We start from the raw sequence: 24,709 nt of genomic DNA on the forward strand, positions 1-24,709 counted from the left end.
GCCATAATACCTGCATACATGTGTTTATATATACTGATACCTATACAGGCATCTTTTTATTACTATTTAAAAGAATTCAGTTTAACACCCTGTCTGGTCATTGTTTCCCATAATCCATACTCCATGATGGATTATGGGAAAGACAGATGGTGAACATGGATGGCTTTGAAATTTGCTCTTTAAATCAGAGTTTAAGCTGGGTCAACGTCAGAATTTTGAACTTGTGCAACTGAGGGAGGGGTGCAGAGAGACTCTCTTAGGGCTGCTACAGATGAGGCCATAGCTTGAATATTCCTGCTTTTACTGGGAAGGGGTCAAAGCCCACACGGGGAAGGAAGCACATGCCTACCTCAGGGTTCAGGCTGGAGATGATCTGAGGCTGGTATGATCCCACACAGCATCCTGTGTGAAGATGGGTTCTAGTTACCATAGAGATGGGTTCTAAGTACCTTTAGAACTGGTAGCCAGATGTCCCCAGCTAAGCTTGGGGTTTAAAGTATTAACAGATGGGGCCATGATGCCTTCAAAAGCAGGCTGGGGAGTCTGCAGGTGACAGGTGGTGTTTAGCCTTGGGAAAGGACTGGCCCATGGCTGGGTGAGCCACACGAGTAGCCCAGTTGCTTCCTCTGGCTGCATGCCCATCTGCTGGAAGGCAGATCCATTCCCAACCAGGCCTGGTTAGCCACTTCTCACACCAGGTATAGAGCAGTTCCGTGACCAGGTGTGCCTGGGCAGTGCTCTGGGACCCAGGATCTGCTAGGACTTGGGCCAGTTTCCCTCTGTGACTCCTGTCAGTCCCTTCAGAGGAGTGCCTGGAGCCTGGCATCCTCTGACACAGTTCTTGGGTAGGAATCTGGCTTGGGGTGACTGCCTCCTTCTGCATTTATATGTGCCCCCAAACTGCCGAACCAAACAAGTCTGAGGAGATGGTGTGGACAGGAACCCATGGCATCCTACTGGGGGGCTGTGGGCAGTGTGGGGACACCAAGCCATCCCTCCATCTCTCCCATGCACTGGACATGAGAAACACCATATCGTTCAGCTTTTCTAGAAAAGGTCCTTCCTTCTGAAGGTCCTCTTTCTGGCCTCTATGCCAGCCTTCCCTGCCCAGTTCCCAAGGCTGTTTACATGCTCGTGTCCTGCCATGATTCCAGTTGTATCCCTGCCATGACTCTGAGCCTTGGCGCCACACCAGGTTTCTGCCCCAAGCCATCTGTGCTGGGTGTTTACACTTGTCTCACCAGCACATGACTCCTGCTACTCCCAGATGGGCTTTGGCTGCAAAGCAGCCTCTAAGTTGTCTTATTCCCTGGAGCCCTGGCCCTCAGAGTCCAGCCTGCAATTCTTTAAGGCAGAAACTGGAGTCGCCTCGATTCCTCCCTGTCCACTGGTCTGCTGGCCCTTCCTCTCATTGACTCACAGGTCCATGGGATTGTTAGCGTCCATTCCCAACTCTGCAGGTAGTGATGTCACATTGGTAGCAGGAAGCCACATAATGGGAGAATCTATACCACAGAAATCAGCAAAGGTAACAAACAACAGCTCCCTCTCCCTCCTCACCACCTACTTGGTCCCAGAGTTGCTTGTTAAACACAAACATACCCTTCTCCTCTGAGCTTCCAATTCTAGCCAGGCAACGGATACTTAGATGGGACACCTGAAATGTTGGAATTCATCCTCACCACTTCTGTCCTTATATTCTCTCACCTAGATATTGTCATATCCCCTTGACTAGACTCGCACATTCATATTTTCCCAATATGTCTATGTGTACACCACTATGCACAATAGCCAGGACATGGGAGCAATTTAAATGTCCATCAACACAGGAATGAATAAAGAAGATGTGGTACATATATACAGTCGAATATTACTCTGCCATAAAAAGGAATGAAACTGTGCCATTTGCAGAGATGGAGATGGACCTAGAGACTCATACAGAGTGAAGTAAACCAGAAAGAGAAAAACAAAAATCATATAATATCACTTATATGTGGAATCTAGAAAAATGATGCAGATGAACTTATTTGTAAAGCAGAAATAGACACAAAGGTAGAGAACAAATGTACAGACACCAAGGGGGAAGCGGTTGGTTGGGATGAATTGGGAGATTGGAATTGACATGCATACACTACCTTATATAAAATAGATAACTAATGAGAACCTAGTGTGTATAGCACAGGGAGCTCTAGTCGATACTCTGTGGTGACCTAAACGGGAAGGAAATTTTAAAAAGAGGGGTATATATGTATATGAATGGTTGATTCACTTTTCTGTACAGCTGAAACTAACACAACATAGTAAAACAACTATACTCCAATAAAAATTAATTGAAAAATATATCTATATAGCCGTCCAAGTAAATAAAACAAAATAAAATCTGACTATGTCATTTCCTTCTTTAATAAAATCTAAACTCCTCAGCATGGGTTTCAAGATGCTCTCCAGCCCACTTCTCAAGCATTATTTCACCATTACCCATTTTTAAGCCTCTGTTCTAATTCTACTGAATTTTTTTTGTCAATAAAAACATTTGTTTTGCATTTTATACAGAACAACCTGGAGTCTGCATCATGACAATTATGCAGTGGTCTACACACAGTATTATCCATTTCATCTGGGGATCAGGGATTCACACAAAAACAAGCAGGAGTTATAAGGGAGAAAGTGGGGCACAGCAAGAGTGCATTTTTAATTCTTTCTTAAAAAGAAAAAGCAGTAGAACCTTCTGAGTCTTGAAATTTGTGCGTATGAGGCTTCTAAAACAACAGGGTATTGGTAGCTCTTGGGGAAGGGGCAGGATAAGAACTCTGATAAATAAAGGGATATTTGCTTGTGGCAGGGGATGAGAAGGGAGGTTGACTATTCTTCATGCCCTAAGCCCCAGCACCTGATATTCAAAGACCATATCCAATCTTAAGTCATTTCCCTATTCAGAAAGAGGCACTAGTACTCCTGGGATGAGGCCATGAAGACATCATGCTGGTCATTCCCAAGTCCCTGTTCTACAGCCCACAGCATATTAAAGGGGAAAAAAAGGTCACAGGGTAATGGTTTGTGCGCAGTTTCCAGAAATGTCTCACTGCATTTGACATCCCTCACCTCTGTCGACACTGCTCTCTTTTTTCTCAGACTGTCCTGTATCCCATGTGGGTCTAATGATGGGACACATCTTTCAGAATTCCGCTCAAAGCTTCCTCCTTTATGAAGCCCTCCTTCACATCCCCTAGAGGGATCGAGCACTTCTACATCCCATTATGACATCACTGGCACTTTATTCTTCTTTATGTATGTCTCTCTCCTACTGGATTATGAGTTCTTAGAGACCAGACAATGGATTCTTTTCATTTTGTATCATAACATCTAAAACACAGTAGCATCTGAAGAATGATTGTTGAAAGAACTGATAATGAAATACTGCCATCTGACACTGAAAACAATATATGCCCAGGCAGAGAGATCATCTCTGTCCTTAGGGCACTGCATAGTGCCTGGTACATAGTAAACTCTTACTGTTTATTGAATGAATAACAAATAAATGACAAGCAAAAGATAAAATAAATGTATGCTGTTGGATGCTGCAGGAGGTAACAACCAGCCCAAGAAAGGTGCTGGTGAGGCAGCCTAGTGGCTGGCTGGGTTTCCAAGGGCTGCAGCTCTGTCAGGCAGGCAGGGCTGGGTGTTCCTGGAAGCTGAGAAGGCTTAGAGGAAGAACAGAAGAAGGGAAGATGAGAGTCTGAGAGCTGAACAGGCTGGTACAAGGAGGACCACCAGGAGCCTCAGTGAAGTGAGAGGATTCAACTTAACCTGGGAAGGGGATAAGGCATATTTTTCTTGACATTTTGGGGCTTCCCTGGTGGCTTAGAGGGTAAAGCGTCTGCCTGCAATGCGGGAGACCTGGGTGCGATCCTGGGTTGGGAAGATCCCCTGAAGAAAGAAATGGCAATCCACTCCAGTACTCTTGCCTGGAAAAATCCCATGGACGGAGGAGCCTGGTAGGCTACAGTCCATGGGGTCACAAAGAGTTGGACATGGCTGATTGACAACACGTTTGTTTATTTATTTGTTTGTTTGCTCTCGACATTTCAATCATACAGGACATGTCTGGGTGCCTCCCTGCCCTCAACCATTTTGATGTCAATACTTGGATTAAAAATAAGAATTCTTTACCAAAATTCAGGAACCCTTAATCCAGGAGCCATCACTGAAAAAAAAAAAATCTAAACTCAAACATTACTTTCTTCAGATGCCTGATTAGCAGCCAAGACAGGTAGACATTTAATAGCAATCTGAGATTTTTAATAACAATCTGAGGCTGATCTAAGCCTGACACATTTGAAAAACATGTCTTTGAGTACAACTCATTATACATGCTTTGGGGGCCTATATATGAAAAAAATGTCCAGAGCTATTGCCTAACTACACCATATAAACTCATATCCTAATGATCCAGAAGATACAATATTAGTTACTGTTACATTTTACCCCATCTTAAAGCCATGACAGGAATTAAAGGAAGGTGGTAATGATATTAAAAATAACTAATATTTTTGAGCCTACAGTACATTCCTGGCACTGCTTCTAAGCACTTTCTAGGCATTAATTCTCAGAACAATTCTATGGGGTAGGTATAATTACCATTCCCATTTTATTGATGAAAAAGGCTCTGTGATGAGCCTCACAGAGATTGAGTCTGTATCAATGTTACATGATGAGATACTGAAAGAAATGAGATTAGACTCTAGTTGGCTTAACCACAATGTCATAATACCTTTTGGAGATTAAAGAAATTGAGAAATATTATAGAGGAAGGTAGGATTTGTTCTGGCCCTTCAAGAATGGGAAGAGTGACAGTCACTAGATACGGTGAAGGGAAGAATTTATGGGAGGAAAAGTTGGAGGTGGGAAAATGCAGGGAAGGTCTGGGGAGAAGCAGGAAGGGGCCTCTAACTGGAAGGACTGTATGGTGCACCACTGGCCTCCAGGGAGCGCTCAAAACATCTTGTCCACCCCCACCCCCCAGTCTTCACCCCATTGCACATCAAAGGGTCAAAATGAAGAGCAAGAAGACTCACTCTTCCAAAGAGGATAGTTTTCACTTAAACTCAAGGCACTGATTAGGACACATTTCTAAAAATGGAGCCTTGCAATGGAATAAAGATCACAGCATAGTCAGCCTTGATTTTTCTTGTCTTCAGACCCCTTCCATCACTGAGGGATCAGGCCTAAAAAGAAGACCATATATTTCCAGTATGGTGAGCAAAGCAGGTGGATGTGATGTGAAGGTGAGGGGACAGTTAGAAGGTCACTATGCTATGCCACAAGCCTTGACATTTTTAGTGGAATAAAAGTGAGTTCATCCATGGAGACATGAGAACTTGGTAGTCAGTACAGTGATTAGGAAATAACTGCTATGATGAATTTCTTGGGAATTCTTAGGAACAGGGAAAAAAATCCACATATTATTGCCCAGGTAAATCAGATAGCATGAATATGAAGTATGTCTAATCAGGATGGTGACATTATTTTCTTTAGCAAATCCCAGTAGCTCAGGTCAGGGAACTAAAAAAACAAGCCAACAAAAACCACCTAAAAGTAGGTGATCACCCATCAGGGTTGAATGAGTAGGGTCATTGAGGCAGTGGGTTAAGGAAGGGCACAGAGATCTGACTACAACATTGGTTAAGTGCGTGATGATGACATGCCAGTCAAGAGGAGTGGTTTCTAATGCAAGAGCAGGAAGTCTCGGGACAAAAACGTGCAGGAAGGTCACAATGAACCATTAACTAAATAGGCAGACAGTGAGATGGGGGCAGGAGGAAGAGCAGAAAGCTATTTGAGTACCAAGGAATGAGGAATGAGGACGGGGGGAGTTAGGGTGTTTGTGATGGACATGTACATTCTGTTGTATTTAAAGTGGATAACCAACAAGAACCTACTGTATAGCAAAGGGAACTCTGCTCAATGTTCTGCAGTGGCCTAGATGGGACGGGAGTTTGGGGGAGAATGGATACATGTATATGTATGACTGAGTCCCTATGCTGTCTACTTGAAACTATCACAACATTGTTAATAAGCCATACCCCAACACCATGGTGTCCCTATGCCAAGGTGTGATGGTGGTCAGGGAAATTGATCACATTGGGGATTAGGGACATTAGGGTATGAGAAAGTCATGGGTGCAGTTTGTCCTGGATGTTGGCAAATGTCAGAAAAAAAGAATGGACCTGTAGTGGTCCTAGAGAAAGGTAGAAAGGATCCTGCGGGTCAAAGCATCTGAAGGTGGGGGCCATGTGCGTGCTGTGAGATGACAGAGAGAATATGGTGCAGAGGCAGCAGGGGGAGGATGTGAGTGCCAAGCTCATCCCTGGCTCATTCCTGGTGGTGGGGAGAAGAGGATGCCATTGTTTTTGCAATAATGCCTGCAGGGAGGTTCACAGAGTAAGTGCTCAGTAAATGCTATAAGGCTATGACTTAAAAAAAAAAAGTCATTATTGTTACTTTGTTTTGTAAGTTTCTTCAGGAAAGTTTTTGGTAAACTTAGTAGTGTGTGTGTGTGTGTGTGTGTGTGTGTGTGTGTGTGTGTTTGTGTGTGTGTGTATACCTATATTTCTTTTCCTAAGAAGCACTAAAAATAATAGCTACCTTCTGATTTTTTTCTTACCGTAAGTTCAGGAGAGTACCTGAGGCAGTTAGTGTTTCTTTTTACGTGAATACTTAAAGACAGTGAGAAACAATCAGGAAAGGGACCCTATCCCAGGGTCCCCAACACCCGGCCACAGAGCAGTACCAGTTGTTGGCCTGTTAGGAACTGGGTCACACAGGTGAGTGAGCAAAGCTCCATGTGTACTTCGGCTGCTCCCCATCACTCTCTCATCACCCCAAGATGGGACCATCTAGCTGCAGGAAAACAAGCTCTGGGCTCCCACTGAATCTGCATTATGGTGAGCTGTATAATTGTTTCATTATGTATTACAAGGTAGTAATAATAGAAATAAAGTGCTCAACAAATGTAATGGGCTTAAATCACCCCCAAACCATCATTCCTCATCGGCTGTGGAAAAACTATCTTCCACGAGACTGGTCCTTGTTGCCAAAAAGGTTGAGGACTGCTGTCCTACCCCATTTCTCATGACCACACTGCTGCCCTATTTTCAGCTACCATGGGGGCAGCCCTCCGCTCATTTTTTATCACCCTCCTACAGGAAACATGCATATGCATGTACCTATACTAATTCATGTACACTGAAGATAGAGATGACTGCTACATGCATTTTAGCTTTTGGATATAATGAAACCATAATATTAACTTTTTATACTCTGCTTATTATTTATAATAAACTGAAGAAGTATCTAAACTGTCACCTTTAAAACCAAAGCTATTTCACATTTTCATCCTTGCTGGTTTTAGATTATTAGAGTATCCAAAAGAAGAGATACTTGAATATTTAAAAATACTTAGCTCATCTACTTTGAATAGGATGAATCCCCACATATCATTAGTGAAGTGAATCAGAAAGTACTTCACTTAACTTATGGTTGCCAGGGGGAAGGATGGAGTAGTTAGGGAGTTTGGGATAGACAGAAACACACTGCTATATCTAAAGTGGATAACCAACAATGTCCTACTGTGTAGCACAGGGAACTCTGCTCAATGTTATGTGGCATCCTGGATGGGAAGGGAGTTTGGGGGAGAATGGATACATGTATATGTATGTATGGCTGAGTCCCTTTACTGTCCATCTGAAACTATCACAACATTGTTAATCAGCTATACACCAATACAAAATAAAAAGTTAAAAAAAGGAAAGTATTTCAGCTTAACTGCTACTAGGAACACTACTGAGTTGTAAGTGGGGGAAATCATGATGAAGCGGAGAACACAAGGAAGCGTAAACCCTAGTGAGGAAGCCTAGGGGTGCATTTGTTAAGAGGGTGGACATTTCTTCAAGCTGACTTTTCTTAGAGTTGTAACTTGATCACCAATATTATACCATTTGCCACTGATAACAATGCTGAGTTCTGCTTGATTTGCTGTACCTACAGATTAGAAATGAGTTGCTCTATGGAAAATGAAGCCACTGGAGGAGAAGAATAGAATGAGCAGATTCCACAAAGTGTGGACTTTCCATACTTACTCTTGCACAAAGGCATCTGGCAAGATCTCACCAGAGGGGGTCCAGAAAGATGCCAGCACAGAGTGTCACTGAGGGGGACCCGACGGCCTTTGGCCGTCAGCTTCTGGCACATCTGCTGTCTCCGCTGGGTTCCAACACCACAACTGACAGAACACTGTAATGAGAACGGTGGTGACAGAGTCAAGCAGAGCGAGAGCAGACACATCCCCAGCAATAGCCACGTCTCCCACAGTGAAACAGGATGTACAGGTGCGCCAATAAGTAGGCAGTTCCCAGGCCTGAACATCTTTCAGAATATGGAGACTTTCTCTCTCCCCACCATTCCCCTGCCCTCTCCTCTGCCTTTTCTCTTTTCCCTCCTTCCTTTCCTTTCTTCTTTCTTTTTTTAAAAAATCTATTTGCAGGTGGGATTCCCTGATAGCTCAGTTGGTAAAGAATCCACCTGCAATGCAGGAGATGCCAGTTCAATTTCTGGGTTGGGAAGATCCGCTAGAGAAGGGATAGGCTACCCACTCCAGTATTCTTGGGCTTGTGCCTCAGCTATTTTGTAAGGTATGAGGCCCACTGTTTTTTCCAATTTTACTGAGATATAATTGATATATAACATTGTATTAGTTTAAGGTATACAACATAATGATTTATATACATATATATTGCAAAATGATTACTGCAATAAGTTAACAGCCAGAATCTCACATAGTTACAAGCTTTTTAACCTTGTGACTGAATATTTTAAATGAATGTTTATAACTGACATAGTTTTGTCATAATATGAAGCAAAAAAATTTCAGATACAGGATAACATGTATGTTTTAAATAAATACTAAAAGCCCAATGAGATACCATTTCCCATTTCAAACCCATTAAGATGGCTATTATTAAAAAAAATAGATGTGGATAAACTGGAATGTTGATGCATTGCTGATGCAAATATAAAATGGTACAGCCTCTACGGAAAAGTTTGTCGGGTCCTCAAAAAGTTACACAAAGAATTAACATATGATCCAGTAATTCCACTTCTCGAAAAATATCCCAAAAAAATCGAAAGCAGAAACTCAGATGTTTGTATACCAGTGTTCACAGTAAGCATCATTTACAATAGCTGAAAGGTGGAAACCACCATACACTACATGGCCTTTTTTTTTTTTTTTCTACATGGCCTTTTATGTCTGGCTTCTATCACTTGGCATAATTCTTCGAGGCTCATCCATGTCGTAGCAAGTATTAGAATTTCATTCCTTTCTTACGGTGCTATGATATATGTATATACCACATTTTGTTTATCCATTCATCTGTTGATGGACATTTCGATTACTTCCTTTCTTCTTTCTGAGATAGTAACTAATTTTTAGTAATTAATTGCCATAGGATTCTGGGGCCTTGTAGTTGATGTCTCATTTGTTTGTTATCTATTTATTTATATAGTAAGATGACTTTGCTTTTTAAAAAATGATATAATACAGATACACGGTATCAATTTTGTATGGGGACTAGACTTATTGTGGTGATCCTTTTGTAATGGATACAAACAATGAATTTCCATGTTGCACACCTGAAATGGAAATGCCAATTATAGTTCAATAAAAACTTTAACATTAAAAATGGCATATACCCATGACCAAGAATTGAAAAACTAGAAAAACATAAAAGGAAAGGTCTTTTAAAAAACACCCAAGCTGCTATACATAAAATAACATTGATATGTGATAATCATTGTGTATATAAAAATGATAGCTGATAATCATAATTACATATGTACATGTAATTTTAATTTAACATTTTACTACACTTTTATTAGGCATATTAGGAAAAAATGAAATAAGATGAAAAGAGTTCAAGTAACTAATTCCTAAAAGAACTCTCTGCAGTTAAGGAAGGTGAAAGAAACCAATAAGAGATACAGGTGGTTATTGGGTTGGCCCAAATGAACTTTCTGATCAGCCTGATATTGTTACTGATATATTCTAACATCCGAGAATATCTATTGACTCACTGCTAAGAAGAGGGACAGGCACATTCACATTTCCATATCTCTTCTCTCCAAACATTCGATTTTTTTTTTTTTACTTTATTTTGCTTTACAATACTGTATTGGTTTTGCCATACATTGACATGAATCAGCCACGGGTGTACATGAGTTCCCAATCCTGAACCCCCCTCCCACCTCCGACCCTATATTATCTCTCTGGATGATCCCTGTGCACCAGCCCCAAGCATCCTGTATCCTGTATTGAACATGGACTGGCGATTCGTTTCTTACCTGATAGTATACATGTTTCAATGTCATTCTCCCAAATCATCCCACCCTCTCCCTCTCCCACAGAGTCTAAAAGTCTGTTCTATACATCTGTGTCTCTTTTGCTGTCTCGCATAGAGGGTTATCATTACCATCTTTCTAAATTCCATATAAATGTGTTAGTATATTGTATTGGTGTTTTTCTTTCTGGCTTGCTTCACTCTGTATAATAGGCTCCAGTTTCATCCACCTCATTAGAACTGACTCAAATGTATTCTTTTTAATGGCTGAGTAATACTCCATTGTGTATATGTACCACAGCTTTCTTATTCATTCATCTGCTGATGGACATCAAGGTTGCTTCCATGTCCTGGCAATTATAAACAGTGCTGCGATGAACACTGGGGTACACGTGTCTCTTTCAATTCTGGTTTCCTCAGTGTGTATGCCCAGCAGTGGGATTGCTGGGTCATAAGGCTATTCCCAGTTTTTTGCGGAATCTCCACACTGTCCTCCATAGTGGCTGTACTAGTTTGCATTCCCACCAACAGTGTAAGAGGACTCCCTTTCCTCCACACCCTCTCCAGCATTTATTGCTTGTAGACTTTTGGATCGGTGCCATTCTGACTGGCGAGAAATGGTACCTCATTGTGGTTTTCATTTGCATTTTTCTGATAATGAGTGATGTTGAGCATCTTTTCATGTGTTTGTTAGCCATCCATATGTCTTCTTTGGAGAAATGTCTATTTAGTTCTTTGGCCCATTTTTTGACTGGGTCATTAATTTTTCTGGACTTGAGCTGCATAAGTTGCTTGTATATTTTTGAGATTAGTTGTTTGTCAGTTGCTTCAGTTGCTATTATTTTCTCCGGTTCTGAAGGCTGCCTTTTCACCTTGCTTATAGTTTCCTTTGTTGTGCAGAAGCTTTTAATTTTAATTAGATCCCGTTTGTTTATTTTTGCTTTTATTTCCAGTATTCTGGAAGGTGGATCATAGAGGATGGTGCTGTGATTTATGTCGGAGAGTGTTTTGCCTATATTCTCCTCTAGGAGTTTTATAGTTTCTGGTCTTACATTTAGATCTTTAATCCATTTTGACTTTATTTTTGTGTATGGTGTTAGAAAGTGATCTAGTTTCATTCTTTTACAAGTGGTTGACCAGTTTTCCCAGCATCACTTGTTAAAGAGATTGTCTTTAATCCATTGTATATTCTTGCCTCCTTTGTCAAAGATAAGGTGTCCATAGGTGTGTGGATTTATCTCTGGGCTTTCTATTTTGTTCCATTGATCTATATTTCTGTCTTTGTGCCAGTACCATACTGTCTTGATGACTGTGGCTTTGTAGTAGAGCCTGAAGTCAGGCAGGTTGATTCCTCCAGTTCCATTCTTCTTTCTCAAGATTGCTTTGGCTATTTGAGGTTTTTTGTATTTCCATACAAATTGTGAAATTATTTGTTCTAGCTCTGTGAAAAATACCGCTGGTAGCTTGATAGGGATTGCATTGAATCTGTAGGTTGCTTTGGGTAATATACTCATTTTCACTATATTGATTCTTTAAATCCATGAACATGGTATATTTCTCCATCTATTAGTGTCCTCTTTGATTTTGTTAAACTATTTAGCTAATGTCAAGATTTTGATATTTATGTTCTGTTCTGAGATGCCGATGCTAGCCTTAATTCTACCCTTAAATGAATTTATGATGCATCTTCTGTCTTTTTTCACCAGGATCTGTGTCTTTCTGGATTTTTTACTGGGAGTCATCTTGGTGTGTCTTCTTGGCCCTGAAAGTCTTGATCCCATACCAGATTTATGCATGGATGATCTGACTGCCTCTCTGTTGCCTTTCCACATGGAGAAAAACAAAATGAAAAGGAAAATACTTGGGTCATAGTTGCTTTTTTAAAAAAAAAATATTTATTTAATCTTTTGGCCACACAGCATGTGGGGACCTTAGTTCCCTGACCAAGGATTGAACCAGTGTCCTCTGCATTGGAAGCACAGAGTCTTAACCATTGAATGGCCACAGAAGTCCCTTTCCTTCCCTTTTGAACCGTAGCAAGTTTCACTGTCTGCTGGCATCTAAGGCTACTGTGAAGATGTGTGAGGCCAGGCAGGAGATTTTTGTTGTTTGTTTGACTTTTATGCTCAGAGGCCTTTTGCTCTTGTTTTTTTTAACCCATGAAGTTCAGCACCTTATTTGCTGGCTGTGTCTTAGTGGGTAATATTTTCTTGGCATGTAGTATGCCAGTCCAATTTGAAGGTTAAAGCTTTTATTAGAGGAAGCTAATTCTCCTTATTATCTCTGAATATTTTTTGTTCCACTTGTTTTGCTCTTCTCACAAATACCTATTACACTCATGTTTAATCCTTATTATCTCTGAATATTTTTGTTCCACTTGTTCTTCTCACAAATACCCATTACACTCACGTTTAATCTCCTCTGACTTCCATATCCATCACTGCCTCTAAAAACCAATTTTACATCTTAACTCTTTTCCATTTCATCTTATATGAGTCATTCCAGCTTATATATCATAGCTCTCTGTTTTCAGTTATTAATTTTTTGTTGCTTGTAAAATAACTTTTATGTCTGCTATATAAAATTTTTCTTTTCCGTTTTTTCCCCTGACTATTCCAAGTTGTCTTTTCATCTCCTTCTGTTGACTTATAACCTCTTTTTGAACTCAAACCTCATTTTATTATATTTTATTTTTTCTTTCTTTCTTTTTTTTTTTAGGATCCTTCTTGCTTTTTATTTTATTTATTTATTTATTTATTTTACTTTATTTTACTTTACAATACTGTATTGTTTTTGCCATACATTGACATGAATCCATCACAGGTGTACATGCGTTCCCAAACATGAACCCCCCTCCCACCTTCCTCAAACCTCATTTTAGAGCCACTCTTCTCTCCACTCCCTCCACTTCCCACCCCATCCCCCCATCCCCTGCCCCAGGCCAAGATATCATGACTATAATTTCCTTGGGAGTACAGAGACTGTTTTTTGACACTTTTCTCTGGCCAATATCATTGTGATGCTGTTGTTCATGTGACTCTTGCTCCCTGTTCCTTTCCCCATGCCCTGACTTCTTTCTGATCCTTTGCTTCCCCCCTTTAAGTTTTGATGCTTAGTTTTTATGCTGGAGCTTTGAATGTAGCTGGCCATTCACCAATGTGAATAACATGGGTCAGGGGATGAGCTTGGGCATTTCCATCAGTTTCTTGTCTTCCACAGTCTGTCATCAAATTTTTATTTCCTCTTCCCACATCTCTCTTCAAACTTTGGCATTTGAAGGGCTAGGGTGACTCAGGGAACAGTCTCTTAAGTAACTATAATCACCCAGCAAGCATCCTTCATGCCACTCCATCTCTGCAGCCTTCCTGGGCTACAGGGCCTCCACACATGTTCTCTCCTGCAGCTCCATCTGCCCTACAGCTCTGGAGGGACATTCATGGTATTTTCAGGGGCAGCACATGGTCCCCCATCTAGCGTCTATAACCAAGAACTGCTGAGAAGGCCTTTTAGGACTCTCACATTTACTCCTTGGGAAATCTACCTCCTGCTCGTGCCCGAAGAAATATTTGTCAGCCCTCAGCCTTCTCTCTTTCATTTTGGTTCACATTTTATGGTCTTTGGCAGGTGTGTTTCATAATTTATAGTTTGGGCTTGTGGCTGTTTCATTGTTCATTGAAGACAGAGTGTTCTCTCTCTTTCATTATCTTTGTGGGTTTTTTTGTTGGGTTTCAAAAAAGGGGAATGGAATTTTTTAAGTGCTTTTATTGTTCTCTTCAACAGAAAGCCCTAATTATTAATATGTTTTCAGTGCCAAGGGAAGCTTTTTGTAAGCTTTTGAACAAGATAAAAATTACCATTTAGCAACTTATGATGTACATTAAATTCCTTACATAGGAAAGGGTTCAGTTCCAACAGCGCATTCGCAAGTCCAATTTGTTCCTAAGTCTAACAAGGTTACCGTAGGTACCCAGCTAACACAATCAGCTATACAGTACTGTCTGCAATAGCAATCGGTCTATAATACTTTTCACACAAATAATACATTAAAAAAATAAACATTTTTAATCTTACAGTACAGTACCTTGAAAAAGTTCAGTAGTACCACCTACATCACTGCTGCTTTTTATGCTTGCTTCCAGACATCCTGGGCTTGAAATAAAGACACTGCACAACTGTATTCTACACAGGGCTGTACAGGACTCTACACACAAGCACAACCAGTTGTAGAGGAGGCATGTATGTGACAATGTACATCAGACCCATGAACTAACTTACATGATTAGACATGCAAATACACATTCTCATCTTTTAAAGTTTGCAACTTGAAGGTTTGTATGTAGGGGATTTGCTGTATTTTTTTTTAAACAAGTCAAATCATCATCTAGGAGTTTTCCAATAATATAAAGACAGTAGTTAAATAATTGCCAGTCACCATTCACAAGCCATTTCTAATGATCAATATTTGACTTTTTATCCCCACTATGAATGGGAGGATCAGCTGCAAACCCCTTTTCTGAATAGAGATCTTACATGGTCTTGTGTCCGCTAAGTTCAAGGTTAGCATGCCACTTGCACATGTCCACAGTGGAGAGAGTGGAGATGACAGAATCAGTGGCATTAATTATAAGTTACAAAACAGCAACTTTATGCCAAAGCGTTGTGATCATTCAAAAGAAATATGGTAGATTCCTCTGGAAGAGCACATGCAACTTTGTAACTATTTGTCTGTGACCTTCAAATTAGAAGGTCTGTTGGGCAGGATATAAAATCCTTGGCTCACATTTTCTTTTTCTAAATATATTGCTCCACTGTTTTCTACTGTGATGTGGCATTGTTGAGAAGTGTGATGCTAACCTGATTTCCTTTCCCTAATAAGTGACTTTGTCCTTTTGTTGAGATACACTTACACATTATTCTTTACCTTTAAAGTCCAGTGGTTTTAGTAGAGTATGTCTTGATATGGGCCATTCTGGGTTGATTTTTCCATGTATGTGGTATGCTCTTTCAATATAGTGATTTGAATTTTCTGTTTATAGTTTTGTTCTGTTGTTTTGGTTTTCTTTTCTCAGGACTCTAATAATAGATACATGATTTTCTTTCTCTGTTTTTTACAGCCATCATTTTTGCTTAAATCCTTTTTGTTTTTCTTCAGTTATTTTCAATTCTCTCCTTTCTTTTGTTTCTCTTATTACACTTTCTGCATCTGGTCATTCTTGTGTTCCTTCTAGTTTAGTCTATGTTTCTGACTTTTTCCCCCTTAGTTTTCTAGTTCTTTCCTGAACCTCGTCAGCTAATTTTTCACATCCCCCTGTTATTTATTCAGCTCATTTCAGAATTTTTCTACTTTTTATTTGTTCCTATAGATGTCTTAGCTTCTTTTAGCTGATTGTATAATAGTAAGTTGTCTTTTCATCCACCTCAAAGTCAAATTTTCATTATGTTGCTACGTTATTGATACTTCTTTCTTGGGGTATCCTTCTATGGGGTTTGCAGTTGGTCTTGTTTAAATGAAACAGATTTTTCTCTGTACTTTTGAAATAGTGTAAGGGGGTGTTCAAGGGAGTTATTTCACTGTAAAGGACTCCCTCCTCTGGTGCTGAAATGAAGTATTCAAGGGTTTGGCCACAGTTTTGAAATTGGCTCTTCTAGACTCTTTTACTCCCAAGGAGCTGAAGGAACTGAACATCTTTCCTTTACCCCTTTGTTCCTTTTCAGCTTGGCTTAACATTCTGGCAGGTTTTGTTGCACAAATCTACAGTCTTAAGGATGCAAATTCCTCCAGTGCTCTCCAATCTTCTTAAGGCCCTGAATGAGTTTGCATGATTTTTCTTGCTCTAAACCACACACAGGAGCCTTGAGTCTTCTCTTAGTTTCACTGATTATCTGAGATTGACATGTTAAAGGTTCTTCTATTCTGGAATAGGACTACTTTATTATGGTGATATTTCTCTGTTCCATGGGTCTTATCCTTGTTTCTTCTCTATTAAAAAAAAAAAACAAAAACCTCTAACTGCTATAATTGCTATTACATATGATTTGCCGCCCCCCGCCCCACCCCACCCCTTATATCACTTCCATTAGAGTTACTATCTGTTATCTTTTTCTTTCTTTTGGCAATTTCAATTGCCCTGTTTTCTGTTTTGTTTTGTTTTGTTTTGTTTTAGTGAGAGATTTTGGAATATAAAACAACTATGCTGCTATCTACTACTGTGGGCAGGAATCCCTCAGAAGAAATGGAGTACTCATCTTGGTCAACAAAAGAGTCTGAAATGCAGTACTTGGATGCAATCTCAAAAACGACAGAATGATTTCTTTTCATCTCCAAGGCAAACCATTCAATATCACAGTTATCCAAGTCTATGCCCCAACCAGTAATGCTGAAGAAGCTGAAGCTGAACGGTTTTATGAAGACCTACAAGACCTTTTAGAACTAACACCACAAAAAGATGTCCTTTTCATTATAGGGGACTGGAATGCAAAAGTAGGAAGTCAAGAAACACCTGGAGTAACAGGCAAATTTGGCCTTGGAATGCAGAATGAAGCAGGGCAAAGACTAATAGAGTTTTGCCAAGAAAATGCACTGGTCATAGCAAACACTCTCTTCCAACAACAAAAGAGAAGACTCTACACATGGACATCACCAGATGGTCAACACCGAAATCAGACTGATTATATTCTTTGCAGCCAAAGATGGAGAAGCTCTATACAGTCAACAAAAACAAGACCGGGAGCTGACTGTGGCTCAGATCATGAACTCCTTATTGCCAAATTCAGACTCAAATTGAAGAAAGTAGGGAAAACCACTAGACCATTCAGGTATGACCTAAATCAAATCCCTTATGATTATACAGTGGAAGTGAGAAATAGATTTAAGGGCCTAGATCTGATAGACAGAGTGCCTGATGAACTATGGAATGAGGTTCATGACATTGTACAGGAGACAGGGATCAAGACCATCCTCATGGAAAAGAAATGCAAAAAAGCAAAATGGCTGTCTGGGGAGGCCTTACAAATAGCTGTGAAAAGAAGAGAGGTGAAAAGCAAAGGAGAAAAGGAAAGATATAAGCATCTGAATGCAGAGTTCCAGAGAATAGCAGGAAGAGATAAGAAAGCCTTCTTCAGCGATCAGTGCAAAGAAATAGAGGAAAACAACAGAATGGGAAAGACTAGAGATCTCCTCAAGAAAATTAGAGATACCAAGGGAACATTTCATGCAAAGATGGGCTCGATAAAGGACAGAAATGGTATGGACCTAACAGAAGCAGAAGATATTAAGAAGAGGTGGCAAGAATACACAGAAGAACTGTACAAAAAGGATCTTCATGACCCAGATAATCACGATGGTGTGATCACTCACCTAGAACCAGACATCCTGGAATGTCAAGTGGCCTTAGGAAGTATCACTATGAACAAAGCTAGTGGAGGTGATGGAATTCCAGTTGAGCTATTTCGAATCCTGAAAGATGATGCTGTGAAGTGCTGCACTCAACATGCCAGCACATTTGGAAAACTCAGCAGTGGCCAAAAGACTGGAAAAGGTCAGTTTTCATTCCAATTCCAAAGAAAGGCAATGCCAAAGAATGCTCAAACTACTGCACAATTGCACTCATCTCACATGCTAGTAAAGTAATGCTCAAAATTCTCCAAGCCAGGCTTCAGCAATATGTGAACCGCGAACTTCCTGATGTTCAAGCTGGTTTTAGAAAAGGCAGAGGAACCAGAGATCAAATTGCCAACATCCGCTGGATCATGGAAAAAGCAAGAGAGTTCCAGAAAGACATCTATTTCTGCTTTATTGACTATGCCAAAGCCTTTGACTGCTTGGATCACAATAAACTGTGGAAAATTCTGAGAGAGATGGGAATACCAGACCACCTGACTTACCTCTTGAGAAATCTGTATGCAGGTCAGGAAGCAGCAGTTAGAACTGGACATGGAACAACAGACTGGTTCCAAATAGGAAAAGGAGTCCGTCAAGGCTGTATATTGTCACCCTGCTTATTTAACTTATATGCAGAGTACATCATGAGAAATGCTGGACTAGAAGAAACACAAGCTGGAATCAGATTGCTGGGAGAAATATCAATAACCTCAGATATGCAGATGACACCACCCTTATGGCAGAAAGTGAAGAGAAACTAAAAAGTCTCTTGATGAAAGTGAAAGTGGAGAGTGAAAAAGTTGGCCTAAAGCTCAACATTCAGAAAACGAAGATCATGGCATCCGGTCCCATCACTTCATGGGAAATAGATGGGGAAAAAGTGGAAACAGTGTCAGACTTTATTTTTTGGGGCTCCAAAATCACTGCAGATGGTGACTGCAGCCATGAAATTAAAAGACGCTTACTCCTTGGAAGGAAAGTTATGACCAACCTAGATAGTATATTCAAAAGCAGAGATATTACTTTGCCAACTAAGGTCTGTCTAGTCAAGGCTATGGTTTTTCCTGTGGTCATGTATGGCTGTGAGAGTTGGACTGTGAAGAAGGCTGAGTGCCGAAGAATTGATGGTTTTGAACTGTGGTGTTGGAGAAGATTCTTGAGAGTCCCTTGGACTGCAAGGAGATCCAACCAGTCCATTCTGAAGGAGATCAGCCCTGGGATTTCTTTGGAAGGAATGATGCTAAAGCTGAAGCTCCACTACTTTGGCCACCTCATGTTAAGAGTTGACTCATTGGAAAAGACTCTGATGCTGGGAGGGATTGGGGGCAGGAGAAGAAGGGGACGACAGAGGATGAGATGGCTAGATGGCATCACTGACTCAATGGACATGAGTCTGAGTGAACTCCAGGAGTTGGTGATGGATAGGGAGGCCTGGCGTGCTGCGATTCATGGGGCCGCAAAGAGTGGGACACGACTGAGCGACTGAACTGAACCAAACTGAACTGATGCTGCTATCATGATTTTTCTTCACTGGAAGCCTCCTAAGCATTTTTAAAGGAACTGCTATTAACAATATATTCTTTGATACCAAGGCATTCATTTTTCCATTTTCAGTTACCACTTAAATGCTGATGATTCCCAATACTATAGCTTTACTGTAGATCTTGCATGAGCTACAATTCTTTATTGATACCTTTATAGATCTTCAAACTACACCCATTTAAAAAATCAACTCATTTTCTGTCCCTTTCAAGTCACCTTCCAAGCATGTATTTCCTTCTCTAATTGTTAGTATCATCTTTGTCCATTAATTACTCAAGATAGAAATCTAGGACACTCCTTTTTTTTTTTTTTGCTCATTTTTATCAATTCAATTAGCAAATTTGCCAGTTTAGTTCTGCTAAATCTCACTCAAAACCACCCATGTTTATTGATCCCAACTGCTCATTATCTCTCATTCTTTTTATTTCCATTTTCATCAGACAAGGTCCCTCAAACTCTAGGTTCCTTCTTCTTCTAACACATTGTTCAGAACTATTGTCTAAAAACTCTGCCTTTTATTTCTCCATTCAGACACCTCCTACAATGCCCTCAGTGACTGTTAGGGATAAATCCAAAGTCCTTCACAATCTGGCTGCCACCTCTCCTTCACCTCTCACCTTCCCCCATTTCTTTAATGCATTCTATCTTAAGCCACATAAGATTGATAAGCTCACAGCCTATACCTGTGTATATACTGTTGTCTCTGCTTAGGACACTCTGCTGTCTCATTTCCACACATCTGGCACTCATCATTTAACATCCAACTCTTAATCTACATCTTCTACAACACTTTCCTGGGACCCAGGGAGACTCAGATTTTCACATAGTTCGGTAGATGGGATATCTTTATTCGTCTTACATATCTTTTTCATCCGTCTGTCTTTGAAGCCTATATTCTTGGTTGTCTCAGATTCCTGGTACCTGGGGCATTCAATCATGAAAGTTGCTCAGTCGTGTCTGACTCTTTACCAACTGAGCTATCAGGGAAGCCCACAATCAATCATAGCAGTGCTCAGTAAATGACTGTGAGGATGCAGGGCTGTGGTAACAGGCATATTCAAATCAGAAGAAGCTTCTACAAGTGTCTTTATTTAAGTCCACAAATAAGGGCATTTCCATCCTACATACCTGCTTATCAGTAAGCTGAAACTGTCTTATTGATAAGATAGTACACTTACTTGTGTGTGTGTGTGTGTGTGTCTGGAAAACACTTTCATGCAATTGTGTGCTAGTACATATTTTACAACAGGGTTCATGGAGAAAAGGGCCTTGCTTATAACACTGGCCAATTTCTGTGGTGTAAATACTCCCATCATGGCTGATGTCAAACTGTTATTGGAATATCACTGACTACACGGTAGCGTGAGATCACAATTAGTTCTCAAAAGCCAGTATGAACTGGCTCTAACACGTGTTGGAGTACTCCTTTCATAAGTCATAAAGAAAACATCTATTGAAAACTGGAAAGCCATGTTTGGAAATTCATGTATCCTGGGCATATCGTGAGCTGTACTTTGTAAAATGTTTCATGCATAGAGACCACTTCCTTTTTATTTAGCAGATGGACAGATTTCAAGAATTGAAAGAGTTGGCAGGTATAGGTAGTTGAACACAGGAGGTGAACTGAGAGATGATCACAGGTGTTGAAAAGATAGTGCTGCATGGACAGAGACAGGAAGTAGGTGGGGGAAGCTGGATGGGATGAGGGTGTCCCTTTGCTTGAGGATCTATCCTACTTGAAGAGCTAAGGATAAGGTATCAAAGAGAAAATCAGAAACTGTGCCCAGAAACAGAAAATCACCTGTAGAAGTCAGAGAAGAAGTCACATCACAGAGTCATCTCTGGAGGGTAAATGTAGTGATAAAAATCAAAGGGTCAAACACTGAGCTTTTTGAAGATTTGGAAGAAAACACACCAATGCAAAACATGCGGTCAGGTAATTAAGAAAAATTAAAAACACCAAGGAATATCCTGAAGGAGAATGATGAAAGTGGATGAAATGGCCAAATGCTCCATCGAAGCACAGAGAACAAAGAGTAGGATTTCAGGCAGCGGGAGGGGCCACAAGACAACTTGTGGAATGACTGCCCCATAGAAGAGTCAGTGTTCCTTTCTTATAGCTACAAAAGCAGCATAAGAGTTGAGGCTCCTTTCCACATAAAACTTGGTTCAGATCTAAGGAAATCAGGGAAAAGGAATGATACAATGAATGAACAAAGCCCAAACATGCCATGAACAGAGTGAGTGAATTACAGCTGCAGCCTGAGAGGCTTGGCGTGATGAAAAGTGGAAATTCTGGCGTGGCTTTTTGGTCTTTCTGGGACCAGGGGTAGTGGCTGGTTCCAACAGGGAAGGGACACATCCAGAACCATGAAATGGATGGCTGCCCGGAATGAGCCATCCCATGGCAGAGGGATGAGTCTGGCAGAAAGCTTTAGGGAGGGTGGCAATTTGGCATCAGGATCTCTGCTGAAACAAGGTAACTCAGAAATGAGAGAAAATATTAAATATCAACAGAAAAGCTGAACCATACAGGAAAATACAAACTGCAGGGCAACACATGTGCCTGACTGGACCCAAGTCTGAACACCAGCTCTGCCCAGCTGTGACATGGGCACACCTGCTCCTCCTCCAGATACAGGTTTCCTGGAGATGTGGCCTTGGCTGGGTGCAGGCAGATGTCTTGATTGGGCTTGGGCTGACCTCTTGGAGTGTGCACAAGGTTGCTCTTGCCTCATGATGGCTGCCTAGGAAACTGAGCTGCCTCTGGTCCAACCCAGCTCACGTGGATAACCTCCTTTGTCTCCTTTTCTTCCTCCCAACAAAATCCCTCCCAGTGAATGATTTTTCCTGTCCTGTTAGCTAGCCTGACTTTTTCTACAGATCACGACTCCAACACACTTTAACATATCTCCTGTCTTTGCAAAGACACTTGAGGAAGAATGTTTACCTGCTCAGAGGTCTGCAGGGCCCAAGGACCTGTCAGCGATCTCATGGCCACTGACTGCAAGGCCACTATCAGCCAGATGAGAACACCATATGGGTGCTCAGGAAGTAGCTTCCCAATAAAATGCAATAAAAAAAAAAAGCTGGGTCATTATGAGTTAGAGCTGAGAAATGCTGTATGATTTTAGAGACTAGAAGACTTCAAAGAGGAGGGAAGCTCAGAGCTGGGCCTGGGGTTTGAGGGTATCAACAAGAGCAAAGACACAAAGCAAGTCTAAGTCAATAGAGTGATGGATGTTTATTTGGTGAAAGACAACCAGCGACTGCGAATTCCATCATTCACAGAGAGAAGGAACAGTAGAGGACAGTGAGGGTGTCACCCCCTGTCTCTCCTTTCTAAAAGGCCTGTGGGAAGAGTTTGTTCCAATAAACAAGATGCAACTGTGAAGGCCTCTGCTTTCTTGGAGAAAAGAAGAGATGAGGAGGGCACATCCAGATACAGGGACCTGCTTTCCACGCCACCACTGCCATACCTCGTCTTTCCTTTTTTCTGCCTCTTCCTCTTGGGTTAGGGCAGCATGTGCCCAAAGACATTACTGCCCAGAACAATCCCTACTGTGGACACACTGAAGGGTTCAAGAACTCTCCCAAGGAGAAGGGGTAGGTGAGGAAATGCTTCCCAAAGGGTACTGTGCATGACAGCACCTGGGGAGTCTCATTCAAATGCAGATTCTGATTCCTTAGGTCTGTGTGGGACTTGAGATCATCATCTCTTCCAAGATTCCAGCTTCCAAAGAGATCCCTGTGAGGTTGGGGTTGGCATATACACACATGTATAAAACAGACAACTAATGAGAACTTACTGCATAGCATAGGGAACTCTACTCAGTGCTCCGTGGTGACCTACATGGGAAGGAAAACCAAAAAAACAGAGGGGATATGTGTACACGTATGGCTGATTCACATCGCGGTGTAGCAGAAATCAATACAACATTGTAAAGCAACTATACTCCAATAAAAATTTTAAAAAGAATAAGCAAGACTGGAAGATCTGGAATAACAAGAAAGGGGGCTGGGATGTGAGTCCCATCCGTTCAAGGAAAGCCCCACAAGGAATTGAAAGTTGATTTTTCAGGCAACAAGACCTTTAGGAGTTGACTTGATAGACGGAGTGGTGGGAATACTATGAGGTGTTAAGATAGTTTGGAGAGGGGGAAGATGGTACAGAGGCAAGGAATAAGGTGGGCAGTGTAATACATAAAAGAGAACCCTTGCAATAAAGCCAAAAGGCAAGGATTCTATTCCTACTTCACAGCCTATTTTAGCTATTTGGGTTTAATTTCTCCCTCTTGAAAAATGGGTATTGCTACTAGACTATACTAAGTCCTCCTGTTACTGCTGCTGCTAAGTCGCTTCAGTTGTGCCCAACTCTGTGCGACCCCAGAGACGGCAGCCCACCAGGCTCCCCCCTCCCTGGGATTCTCCAGGCAAGAACACTGGAGTGGGTTGCCATTTCCTTCTCCAATGCATGAAAGTGAAAAGCGAAAGTGAAGTCGCTCTGTCGTGCCTGACTCTTAGCGACCCCATGGACTGCAGCCTACCAGGCTCCTCCGTCCATGGGATTTTCCAGGCAAGAGTACTGGAGTGGGGTGCCATTGCCTTCTCCGATATTAAGTCCTAAATATGCACTAAAATGTTAGTTTGGAATTCTGCTTATTGCAATTAATGTGAGCTAGAGAGGATAAACAGTCAATTCAGCAGTGGCATCAACGGAATACAGAGGAAGTAAAGGCATGAAACATTTTCAGAAAGTTGAAATGACAGGGTTTAATAAAATTCTATATAAGGAGACATAAGGCAGAGAAGAATGAAACTGATTTTGAGTTAATCCTGGGATACAATGACTTTGGTTCTCTCAAAAGACAGAAGTCATGGGATTTGGTGTAGGAGAAATATGATGACTACAGATTAAGTAATATTGAGTAAACACTGAAAATGAATCATTATGGGTGGGTCTGGAGCAGGGCACTCACACAACCCAGAGAGTAAATGTGTCCTGAAATTCTGCGTCCTGGACATTCCACTCACATCAAAGGAGCCCCAGCTCTCATCTGAGGGAAGACATACCGAAAGGCTGAAAGGGAGGAGGAGCAGAAAAGAAGGGGCTGTAAAGTTGGGATGGCCCTTACCTTGGACCAGTCTCCCACAGTCCAGTGTGGAGGACAGTCTGTCCTGGCACAGGACTTACGGGATGAGGCCTTGGGTCCTTGGCACAGTTCCTCGGAGAGATTCAAGAAGCTGCCATCCGTTAAGAGCTGCCGACAGGTGACCCTGCGATTCTGCGTTCCCCCTCCGCAGGTCCTGGAACACTGGGAGGACACAAGGAAGTGAGTCCACGGGCTCAGCCCTCTTCGGTTTAGTGAAACACAGGGTTCTTACGATCATA

The 24,709-nt window shown here is 41.3% G+C and overlaps 1 protein-coding gene across 4 annotated transcripts in view; it reads right to left on the reverse strand.

Annotated features, from left to right (window-relative positions):
* The window catches only part of ADAMTSL3 (ADAMTS like 3), a 371,527-nt gene that overhangs the window by 80,285 nt on the left and 266,533 nt on the right, over positions 1 to 24,709 (reverse strand). For all 4 annotated transcript variants that reach the window (XM_018066193.1, XM_018066194.1, XM_018066196.1 and 1 more), the window contains exons 19-20: positions 24,453 to 24,632; positions 8,139 to 8,292 (exon numbers count right to left, since the gene is read on the reverse strand). In XM_018066193.1, the coding sequence (XP_017921682.1) occupies positions 8,139 to 8,292; positions 24,453 to 24,632 (334 nt within the window). The remainder of the gene's footprint in view (positions 1 to 8,138; positions 8,293 to 24,452; positions 24,633 to 24,709) is intronic.

Source organism: Capra hircus, chromosome 21 (genome assembly GCF_001704415.2).
Source record: "Capra hircus breed San Clemente chromosome 21, ASM170441v1, whole genome shotgun sequence".
In the NCBI taxonomy this organism is placed as follows: Eukaryota; Metazoa; Chordata; class Mammalia; order Artiodactyla; family Bovidae; genus Capra; species Capra hircus.